This window comes from Myxocyprinus asiaticus, chromosome 36 (genome assembly GCF_019703515.2).
Source record: "Myxocyprinus asiaticus isolate MX2 ecotype Aquarium Trade chromosome 36, UBuf_Myxa_2, whole genome shotgun sequence".
In the NCBI taxonomy this organism is placed as follows: Eukaryota; Metazoa; Chordata; class Actinopteri; order Cypriniformes; family Catostomidae; genus Myxocyprinus; species Myxocyprinus asiaticus.
In genome coordinates, this window is record NC_059379.1 from 26,969,258 (window position 1) to 26,981,739 (window position 12,482).

The following is a 12,482-nucleotide window of genomic DNA, read 5'->3' on the forward strand; positions in this document are numbered from 1 at the left end:
CCCCTCATTTATTTTAGATACAGTTCCTATATATTATTTACACAGGGCAAATATACTATTTATTAAATCTACTTTTATTACGCATCCTATTTTAATGTCTGGAAAACCAGACTTTTAAATATTACATTTTGTAAATTTGGATGAAGGGGGTACCAAACTGAATCCTGAACAAAACATTTTGGTGAATACATGTTTACTCGTTAGCTTCCACTCAGCTGACAACAATGAAAGTAGCTACGTGGTTAGCTAGTTAGCTGTAAGCTCGTTGTCACGGAGAGTAAAAGATGGACTTTATTTACTTTCCAGCATTGTGTCTCACCAGTTAGGTAACAGCAAAGCGTGAAATCAACACTCACCACACACAATCCACCACCGCACCGTTGTCTACTGAGCTCCAAAAAGATACTCTGATGTTTACCTTTCAATTTGCTACATTACTGACTGCACTGACAAACTATAGCTGGCTAACAGCAAACAAATGTGATGAACATGAGTGACATGGTTGTCAGGGACAGGGTTAACGTTATATTAGTTATATAAAACGATGGGGTCATTTTTTATTAACTTTACAGTATGTATTTCACAAACTAGTTAGCAATTTAAGGAGATCCACACTGCTCAAATCCACACCGTTTAACTCCGCCCTGTCTGCAGAGCCACCTTCAGTTCAGAGTCAGATCTATAAACAATGGAGTCGTAGCGCGCTCTGCTGGACAAACTACGCTATGACACCAATTCTAAAGCATTGTTTTCTGCATTATATGTTCTGAAAAAAGTTTTCATATCGGTAAAATATACGCCGATACCGATATATTGGTGAAAGGCTAATATCGGCCGATAATATCACAATTTATGTATTTTGTAGTGGTCGACCAATATATCACAAAGGCAGATAAATCGACCAATACTCAAATTTTTAATTATCTGCATCGGCCCATACATTTTCACAGTTGGCCGATTTGTTTCTTAAGGCCTTAAGGGCGCAGTGAATCTTCGGCTTACATGTGAATGAGTCGTCTGAATCAGGTTAATGACCAATCACAGTTTGTTTTGTTGTTATGTGCCATCGTCACTATGTAATACATTTGCATAATGCCCGACTCAGGAATGCACTGCTCTGGAGCTGAAACTCGGTTATGGTAAGGGCCGTTACATTTCCGACACACGCTCTAAGTGGTTGACCAGTCACAACCGACTGGGCCAGCAGACCAATCAGAGCAGATGGGGCTTTTTGGAAAAGAGGTGCTGTAGCAATGTACAGTATGAGAAAAAAAAATTTTTTTTTGAGCATTAAAGCATGTAAACCTATTCTAGTAGACCCCCAAAATAAAGTTATGAACCTGTAAATTAGCATAATATGGGCTTTTTTACAATTTCTTTGTGCAAATAAATTACTAAAATTGGATGACTAAACCATTTAAAACCCAACCTTATTTTTGTTAAAGATTTTTTTAAAGTTTTGTGTGAATTTGAGTAAATATAGTGCTAAATAAGAGTTTATTAATTATTTAGCAATTTTATGTATATATGTTATCTACTATGTTAAACTGTGTGTAGACCTGTCACGAAAACTACTTTGGTTGGACAATATATTGTCCCAGAAATAATTGCAATAAACTATATTATTGTCATTTTAAGACCATTTTATGCCACTGATATAATGATAATATAATAGCATAATAATGCAAGTACACCCTTTCAAAGAGCAATGAACTTTTAATTCTTAAGAATATTCAGACATTGGAATCGGAATGTCAAAAAAAAAAAAAAAAAAACAAAGTCAGGAAGGCCCCTCTTCATCTCCAAATTTTTTGTTCCCATCTCGGAAAACTGGATGGAATGGTTATGTTTTAAATGAGCTTTTAGATTGCAGGGCTCATTAAGCATTGTGATGTGCTTGTCCTTTGGACAAGTAAATTGGTCATTCACTTGTCAGAGTAAAAAAAAAGTTATAAAAATTAAAAGAAAAAAATGTTTTTTTTTTTTTTTTTTTTTTGCTGTTGTGTTTTCTAAAAATGGCTGTTTAATGTTTAAAAAAAATGCATTAAAATTCTAACGAATCCTGAGAAAATACCCTGTTTATTTAATACTGTATGTGGGTCATTGACAAATAACATACCTGTGAACTTTTATCAAGATTGATGATTTATCAACATATGAAAATTAATCAACAACCCCACACCTTTACACTTAACATGTCCTCTCTAGAAACATGTCTTACATCCTTGAAAAAAACATATAGACATTTGGCTTGTCCCAGCAGGAAATCAAATGTCAGATGGAACAACCCACCAAAAAAATCATAATATTCATGACATAAAAATTAATAGTATTTGTTAAAATTACTTTTACCTCAACACATTTTTTTTAATATATATTTAAATAACAAAACATTTTAAAAAAATGTAATCAGGTGTAAGGAAAATATGATACTACTTTTTACTTGAAGGTTGTACGACCTGACATTTTTGTCCTTAAAAAAAAATGGATGTGTTCAAAATGTTTGGTATGTTCAAAACCACATGAAACAAACAAATATAGTATAGTATTACAGTTCTAAGATTTTTTGGTATTTTATTTTTTTAGATTATGTAGATTTTCCATTATCGCTATGGAGAACCTTATTTTTGACTGACCCATGTATTTTAAAGACAGATATATATATTTTCATTTTATGTATATTGTTAATATTATAGTGTTTATATTACCATTTTATTTTTATGTTTGTACATTATTACATATAAAAACTGACTGATTCACATGGCAGAGAATACCTGTATAGGTCAGAAAGAGCTCCAGAGAGATGGAGATGAGAGATGTAACAGGTGTTTAAAGTTTCTATTCATCCTGCAGCAGGTAGCATTACACAAAGCATTTTTGCTATTTCTGAAGTTCTTGTCAAAGGTGTTGTATTATGACTTATGACGGAGGCTGCAAACCTGGATCGCTCTGACGTTATGTGCTTGCAACGTCGACAGCTTTGTTGTTTATAAATAGGTGCGATAGTTTTATCGCATCGCTCTCTTAACACAGACACAGTACAATGACATTCACATGTCGGAAAAAGTAAGTCCACTTTGCGCACTTACACCAAATTAAAACAAGCGCTTCTGCACGAGAGATGGAGAAGGATGCGCAAAAGCAGATTTCCTGTATTTGCGCAGATTCTGGAATTAATACAAAGACAATAAACAGAATCCCGTGCAGAATTTCAGACACTTTAGATTATTTTCAACAGCAGGATATGTTTATTTTTTTTATAAGTGATACAGGCATACGCTAAATCACAAATAAACCCGGTATTTTTTTTTTTTAGCATTATTAAGGTTTCAATGAATTTTACTTGTCCGGTTGGGCAAGTGAAATTCACTTTGACTTGCCCTTGCAAAAATCCACTTGTCCCAGACAAGCGTTTTTCGTTTTTACTGTTTTTAAACAAAGTCGACATACCAGCTCGTTCACGTTAATAGGCTCTCCTCTCTCATTCAGCTTAAAGCCAAAATGTTCCACACCGGAGCTCTGGAATGCAGCTTTGAAACCAAGTCCATTTGGACTTATTCTTCCAAACTTTCTGGCTGGAATTATGCAGTCATTGGGGAAAAACACCTATTAAAACACCTATTAGCCTCGAGTAACACGTAATCTTCACCTGTCGCTGTGTGTGTGTGTGTGTGTGTGTGTGTGTGTGTGAGGAGCTGCCTGAGCCCCGCCTCCAACACAGAGCAGACAAGAGCACAGATGCAGCGCGACTAGCTAAAATGTTGGTGACATTCATTCTTATGTAAACAAACACACATGTAAATACAATGGGCAATATCGAGGTCAGCAAAAAAAAATCGGAGTCATGTCCATATGTCGTACGATAAATCGATAACGTAATTATCGTGACAGGCCTAATTGTGTGATATACCGGCATTATATCAACATATCAGCCAACCTGCTCTCTGGATATCGGACATTAAAAAAAACCATATCGGTCGACCACTAGTATTTTGATTCATGTCTGTAGCATTAACAGGGCCAGATAAGTTACATGCCAAAGTTTAGTACTTAGGGTTTGGGGATTTGAAAAAACTCTAACCCCAAGTATGAGAAATAGCAAGCACCACTAACTACTTCAGCTGCATCTTTACCACTATCCTGTGCACTAAAACATCTAAAGGTGTAAACCTAACCTGTCATTTCTTTTATCCCATTCAGGAGCTGAAGCTGGACCCAGCACAGGTTTTAGATTTCCATCACTCCACACTGCCACCGCTGAGGAGAGCCAAATCACTGGACCGCAGGACTACCGAATCAGTCATGACGGTAAGCCAAATCTTTCTCTCTGTTAGTCTGTTCTCTTACAGACCCATCCAGCAAAGATGCTGGACAGCCTGCCATACATTTGAAATGGTGTCCAGCTGCTTCCAAGAAGTTTTCAGAGGGAAGCATTGTAATCCACGAACCTTGTGTACAAAGGGTGTGAGGTAAATGGCTTCCAAATTCTCCACAAAGCCTCTTGTTCTCAAGGGTTCAAAGGTTAAAGAGAGCAGCAGGATTTGACATGTTTTGAAGGAAAATATGGTCTACTGTTTGGGAATATTTCATGACTAAAGAACGTCTCAATTTACAGGGAATTGCTGAGACTTTCAGACTTTAAGTGGAAATCACACTGTTCAAAACTCCTTCAATGCTTGCCTTTTTTAATTGTACTGTCTACTAACACATTTAAATGCAAAGCCCTTCAATAAGCCCTGCCTTTTAACATTCCTGACTAGTCTTGCTTTAGCAGCTGTTGTCATCTTCCATATTATCAGTCAAGCTTTTGCTCTTTTCCAATGCTAGTCTATGGAAGTTCTCTGTGTTTGGATATTTTGAAACAGAATTTTACAGAAACTACACAAAAACACACTTGAACTTTGCTGAGGTACTTGTAATACTGACACAGTGTACCTAGAGGTACCTACTTTTTTGTTAAATCTTTACTGGGGATGTGCACGAGTAATTGATTAATCGAGTACTCATTCAGCTTATTAGACTAGTAAAAATACTACTTGAATATTGCAATTAGATTTTCCTTTTTGCCTGCCGTAGGTAACAATAAAACTGCTTCTCTCAACTAAATCTTGCCGTAACAAGTCAATGCATTGGTTGGTGCTGTGGATACATGACATTGTTAAAGGAGTAGTTCACTTTAAATCACTTTATTATTTAAAGTGATTCCATTGCTTCAGAAGGCTTGAAATGTTTCTATGTGTGAATGCAAAAGTATTGTTTTTTTTTTTTTTTTTTTTTAATCTAGATGTTGTTGTTTATGCCTAGTGCTCATTTTTTTCAAAAGAAGAACTGGTTCAAAGGTTGAAGGTTGAACTCAAATTCAAATTTTCAAGTAATCACTTTTTTTCTTCTTCTTTTTTAATGATTTTTTTGTTAGAGTATTCCACTACAAAATTACTTGAAATTCCCATCCCTAATCTTTACATAAATCTTGAAACACATGCTGTGAATTAATCTTTGTCAGCCCCAATTCCCAAATGAACATAGTGTATATATAGCATCAGAAAGGGCACCTATATCTGCTTGCAGGTAAATGAATGTTAATAACTTAAATGCTAAATCATTTACATAATAATTAAGGTCATTGTAGAAGTGATTTTAATTAAAGAGTTCAAAGTACCATAGTGAGTCTGTTGAAGAAACTTTAGGAACAGCCTTAAACTAATGAGGCTTTTTTTCCTTTCAGTTAACTGTGATATACATTTGCCACCATTCTTTGGCCACCAATTGAACTATGTCTTTAATGGTAGATTAAAATGCTTTGCAATTCCACACATCATTCCAGCTCATATAAATATATCTATTCAGTTTCTTCTTCTTTATGAATCACTCATGGAACTCTCCAGTTCATCAGGAAATCAATGGCTTACGTGCACCCATTTGTGACATATTTCCACTGGTATCTCTACTGAGACTAATCTCTGTTGCCAACTTGTCTCTCTGTGGTATCTGTGTACTTTTGTTATGAGACCATGGACGTCCTATTCCTCCAATGTTGTTGTTGGGTGTAGCATACTGCTCTCTCCTTCCAAGCTCATCTCCACCTCCTCCCTGCATCCAGCTGTGCATTTCTGTCCTCTTCCCATTTGTTCCTGTGTGAGCGTGTTTGAATAGAGAGTGTGTGTAGGAATTTCTATGTATTTTATTTCACTGTAGTTTATATACAGGATGTGTTATTTTGAGATTTGTTTGAGTGTGTATGGTCAGTCCTTATCTTTGTGCTTATCTATGTATGTGAATGTGTGTTTGGTTACTGACCAGACCTCTACATTTCAAGTAAATCACTCTCATATTCGACCAAATTTCGTGCTATGCGACTGAAACGTCTGTTATTAGCCACTGGCTAGTAAATATTCTGATTTTACTTGCCAGAGCTTGAGTTGTGTAGTGGCAAAGAAGAACTTAAGCACCGCGATCCTTTTACTGAATAAGAAGCTGGTGATTAAGAAGCTGGATTCAGCCTCTTCTTTTACAGCATGTTGTGTCTCATGAGCGCACACTCTGAAGGAAATTGACCTTATTTGGCTGTAGTGAGTCATGAAATGTCATGATCATGCTGTCACCATCGCTTATGTTGTGCTGTGAAATGCCATAATTACATTTACTATTTAACAACGTCAACTCTGGTTGGTTACACTTTTCCCCTGACTGTTTTCACAACATTCTCTATTTTAAAGCATTGCTACAGACCAATATAATGCACCTTTTAGACATCTGTCTGAAGGAAAAAGTGTTGCAAAACTCAAGAGCTTGTAGATTTGAATATGAGAACTTGTACAATAAGTATTTGCAAGTCAATACACATTATCCAAGTAAACGTTTCCTTTTGCGTCATTCGTTGTATTGTGTGTTTAAAGATGAGATCCACACCATTTTAATTTCATGTTTCTTTTTTGTTATTTACAGTCGGTGTTCAAAAAGTAAAAAAATAAATGTTAATTCTAATTATACATTGCACCACTGTGGAACAACATGTATGAGGGAAAAACCTTGTTAATGTTGTGCTCATTCAGCCATAAACATTTGCTCTTCAAGCTGCTGGTTCTCTTAAAGGAAGAGTAGCATTTTAGTGCTTGTTATACGTACATATCAATGTAAACTCTAAGTGCATATAAACAAACTTGTAACTAAATGTAGTAATGTAGAAAGTGTAGTAATTGTGTAAATACTTAAATATTTAAAAGCACAATCATACATTATGAAATATTTTAACTTCGGAAAATACTGTAAATATTAAATAATTTAACAAATAGGCTTGACGCATCTATGCAAGGGTTTGGTAAAAAAAAATAAAAATGTGTTTTTGTTTTTTGCATGGTAGTTTTGATGTAGTAGCACTTTATTTTACAAATATATTTTTATAGTTTAACAAATTTGTACAATATCATTATTAATTATGTGTATTTCTATTTTCATAAGTAGGTTCCAACCTTGTGAATATTTTGTTAAAAATGTGTATGAAATTTTAAACAGTGACAACAGCTTGCATCATTATTAAACATGCAATTTCATGGCATCATATAAATTGATAGAATGTGGAATTTATCTTAAATAAAAAGATAAAATGTGATTTAAAATGATTAAAAGTGAAATATAAAATAAAATGTTCAGTCTCGCATACTATATTGCGTGAAGTCATATACAGCCACCTTCTCGCTTAACTTAAAGGGATAGTTCACCCAAAAATTAAAATTCTCTCATCAATTACTCACCCTCATGCCATCCCAGATGTGTATGACTTTCTTTTGTCTGCAGAACACAAATTAGGATTTTTAGAAGAGTATCTCATCTCTGTTGGTCCTCACAATGCAAGTGAATGGTGCAAAAATGTTGATGCTCCAAAAAGCACACAAAGGCATCATAAAAGTAATCCATAAAACTCCAGTGTTTTAATCCATATTTTCTGAAGTGATATGATCAGTGTGGGTGAGAAACAGATTCTTCCTGTGGGTATGCATGAAGAATGTGAATCACCAAAAACACAAGAAGAATGTGAAAGTGATCTGTTTCATACACATCTGGGATGGCATGAGGGTGAGTAAATGATAAGAGAATTTTCATTTTTGGGTGAACTATCCCTTTTTCAGTTTTCAGTTGCTTTATGCTTATATGTCATCAAAAATCTGGCTAGTAAAAACAAAAATTTACTGTACAATGGTGATTCTCCATCGTGTCCATAGAGGGTTGGGTACTCACATTTGTTAGTGTGTATGCGTGTGTTTGTTACACTGTCCAGTGCTCTTAACACTATTTTCCCTAGACACAATACACATGCCTGTTGTGTTGTTGTTTTTTTGTGTGGAGCACTTGAGTGCCTCCCAGCAAGCTGTGTAGTGGAGATACTCTGAACTGGCTTGTTTTTCTTTTCTGCCCTTATGCCATCATGTAAATCAGTGACTCTGAAGTCAAGTATTCCAGAAGAAAACACCCTGACTTGCATCTTTTTCTGTTACCTAAGAGTGTAAAAGAACCAAATAGCAGAAAATGCTTTGTATTGATTGTGGTGCATTGGTTGAAATGTGTGAAATTGCAGAAAGATCTTAGACTTCTGCTAATAGGTTTTGGGTGTCTACCCCGGTGAGTGAATGTTCATTATAAGCAGTGCCATGCAAACTTCAGAGGTACTGTACTTCACTCCGCACAGATGCTATCTGGTGTTTGTTCTACTTATCATGCATGGTGACTTGTGTGATCTCACAAAAACATAGCATTAAGACAGGTCACAAATAGCTTGGCTATTTCTCTGTTTATATTCATGACTGTTTCTCCTTTGGATTACAGCCAGACTTGCTGAACTTCAAGAAAGGTTGGATGGTGAAACTTGATGAACAAGGCCAGGTAAGACCTTGGTCATTTTCTTTGTAAACAATAAACAATAATAATCTCTCATCACTTCTCTCAGAAATGAGTAGCATCACCGATATTCCAGGACACCAAATTTATATAGAAAATGAAACAGAATTTTAACATCAAAGCCTGATATAGATGTTACATTTACATTTGCATTTATGCATTTTATCCAAAGCGACTTACAGTGCCCTGATTACAGGGACAATCCCCCTGGAGCAACCTGGAGTTAAGTGCCTTGCTCAAGGACACAATGGTGGTGGCTGTGGGGACTGAACCAACAATCTTCCGCTTATCAGTTCAGTGCTTTAGTCCACTACACCACCACCACACCAACTTACCATGCGATCATACAATTCCGGTATTTTTTTAAAGAATACCTCTGTGGTTCTTGTTCAGAACCGGTTCATGGTTCTCAACCCTAAGCATTGATCATATCAATAACTCAGTAGGAATATAGCTGGATGATATATTGAATATGAATTCCAGATGATTTTACTAGTGATCTATAATTAAGCAACATAATGAATATCGTGATGATTTGAACTTTTTTCCCCATAGTTTTTTTTTTAAAGACCATGTCATTACACTAATTTCTCAATCCTTGTTTTGCAACTCTCAAGTTCAAAACAGAAGTTGTAATAGCGTCTGATTTAAACTTCAGTAGAAAAAATGGTGTTAGAGTTGTTAATTTAGATTTATATCTGTAAATCAGTTCAAACTGTTAATTTCAGTGAATCAATTTAAACCCGATTCAAGGGTTAATTTTCAGCATCATTGAAAATGTTCACAGAAGTCCCTGCATGGTATTTTTTTAATATAGTATAATGTTCTAGTAAATATATATAGGTAAAGATTCCTTTTTTGATATGTATTGTTACATTGATGCATGCAATTAATAAAAAATAATTTTTGCTTGTGTTCATAAAGTAAAAAAAAAAAAAAAACACTGTGGAAAACATGCCCCACATTATTTTTCTTCTTGCATTAAACATGTTAAAACCAATTGGCTACAATGGTCAATTATATTTCCCCTGGGGGAAAACAAAGCATGGAAACATTTATTTCTCATGGATTAGTTAAAAGGTCTCATTTAACAGGTGCTTAAAGGGATAGTTCACCCAGAAATAAACATTCTCACTTGATTTACTCACCCTCATGCCATCCTAGATGTGTATGACTTTCTTTATTCTACAGCACACAAATTAAGATTATTTCAACTCTGTAGGTCCATACAATACAAGTGAATGGGTGCCAAAATTTTGACACTCCAAAAGTCACATAAAGGCAGCATAAAAGTAATCCAAATGACTTCAGTGGTTAAATCCATATTTTCTGAAGTGATATTATAGGTGTGGGTGAGAAACAGAGCAATATTTAAGTAAATTTTTGCTTGAAATTCTTCCCCCTGCCCAGTAGGGGGCATATGCATGAAGAATGTGAATCACCAAAAACAAAGTGAAAATTGAAGTGCAGCCTGACTGAGCAGGGAGGAGAATATATAGTAAAAAATTGATTTAAATATTGAACTGTTTTGGCACCCATTCACTTGCATTGTATGGACCAAAAGAGCCTTGAAATTCTTCTAAAAATCTACATTTGTGTTCTGCTGAAGAAAGTCAGTCACACACATCTGGGATGGCATAAGAGTAAATGATGAGAGAATTTTCACTTTTGGTTGAACTATTCCTTTAAATATACATTATACAATAAATGTCTTTTAAACTGAAATTCTTATTGAATTTTGTATGTGGTATTCAGTATTTGTAGAGATGGTTCTCAAAGTTTTAAATGCATCATCTCTATTTACTAAAGATTGAAAGCTGTTTTCTGACATTGCATTGATCATTGATCAAAGTTATTTGGCTCAATTGCTTGGCCCTCACTCAAAGCATGCACTGATGCTTTTTAAAGGCATAGTACACTTTGATTGTACTGCTTTAGTAGGTCAAAGTTGAAAGGATATAGCTTCTACTTTTCCCCCGCATGGACTTTAAAGAAGTATAAAGTGTCTTAGAAAACCTGCCCATCGGATAGATGCAGGGTTTTCTAGGACCAAGGTTTCTGTGTAATGATACATTTATTTTTTTATTTATTGTCTTTCTGTTTTAGTGGAAGAAGTATTGGTTTGTGCTGACAGATCACAGTCTACGATACTACAAGGATTCTATTGCTGAAGAGGTAATTTACAGTACCTGTTAACAGTGCATTTTTCCCCCTAGATTTTTTTCAACAATTACCCTTATTGTTGTAATTTTTGTGTGTGTGTGTGTTTCAACAGGCATCTGATCTTGATGGAGAAATTGACCTCAGTACATCCTATAATGTTACAGAGTATCAAGCTCAACGGAACTATGGCTTCCAGATTCATGTAAGTGTGTTTAAAGGTAACATGCATTTGCTGTAGTTTTAAGTTCTCGTAGTGATGCAGATGGGTTATGTTTTCCTCCCAACTGTTTTAATATTTGACACTTTATGATAAAGAGATGTTTTATTTAGTTGTATTTGGGTCTGATGCCTTCTAACCAAACATCTATACTTGGTATTGTTGGTACATTGTACATGACATTTGTAAAAAAAAAAATGACTAAATGGTATCAAAGCAATGTAGGGACAAATCTTCCAGTCTTAGATTGTAGATGTTCTGTCCTTTAGCATGCAAATGAAAAAAAGTATTTGTACTTGTTTAAATATCATTCATAAATCAGATGGTTTTTCTAATTTTTTTCTGCTCAATTTTGTTTACTGTAGACTCAAGAGGGGGTGCACACTCTCTCTGCCATGACTGCAGGAATACGACGCAACTGGATCCAAGCAGTCATGAAAAATGTCCGGCCATCCACCGCCCCAGATGTTGCTAGGTCTGTTACTTTGCATGATGCCATAAAATTATATGAAAGTCCTACTTGAAGATGAATTTGAGTACCATTTACCTACATTAAAAAAGTATGCATTTGGGGCCTGGGTAGCTCAGCGAGTATTGACACTGACTACCACCCCTGGAGTCACGAGTTCGAATCCAGGGCGTGCTGAGTGACTTCAGCCAGGTCTCCTAAGCAAATAAATTGGCCCGGTTGCTAAGGAGGGTAGAGTCACATAGGGTAACCTCCTCGTGGTTGTGATTAGGGGTTCTCACTCTCAATGGGGCGCATGGTAAGTTGTTCGTAGATTACGGAGAGTAGCATGAGCCTCCACATGCTGTGAGTCTCCGTGGTGTCACGCACAACGAGCCACGTGATAAGATGCACGGATTGACTGTCTCAGAAGCGGAGGCAACTGAGACTTGTCCTCTGCCACACGGATTGAGGTGAGTAACCGCGCCACCACAAGGACCTACTAAGTAGTGGGAATTGGGCATTCCAATTGGGAGAAATGGGGATACATTTTTTTTTTTTTTTAAAGTATGCATTTGAGACAGTGTAGTTATTGTATACATATGTATTGTTCAGTGAAACTTGTGAAATTCACATTTGCTGCTACCAAGGTTGGGGTATGGGTAAGGAAGATTTAGGTTTTACAGTTTCAAACTTAAAATGTAACACATTTGACCAAAATAAGTCAATTTTAATGTAAGTACTTAGTAGTAAAGACATTTG

General features: G+C 35.6%; 1 protein-coding gene across 2 annotated transcripts in view; it reads left to right on the plus strand.

The window, feature by feature from the left end:
- Positions 1–12,482, plus strand: part of LOC127427070 (myosin phosphatase Rho-interacting protein-like) — a 106,494-nt gene that overhangs the window by 76,004 nt on the left and 18,008 nt on the right. For both annotated transcript variants that reach the window (XM_051674416.1, XM_051674417.1), the window contains exons 9-13: positions 4,201–4,308; positions 8,821–8,877; positions 10,999–11,067; positions 11,168–11,257; positions 11,638–11,747. In XM_051674416.1, the coding sequence (XP_051530376.1) occupies positions 4,201–4,308; positions 8,821–8,877; positions 10,999–11,067; positions 11,168–11,257; positions 11,638–11,747 (434 nt within the window). The remainder of the gene's footprint in view (positions 1–4,200; positions 4,309–8,820; positions 8,878–10,998; positions 11,068–11,167; positions 11,258–11,637; positions 11,748–12,482) is intronic.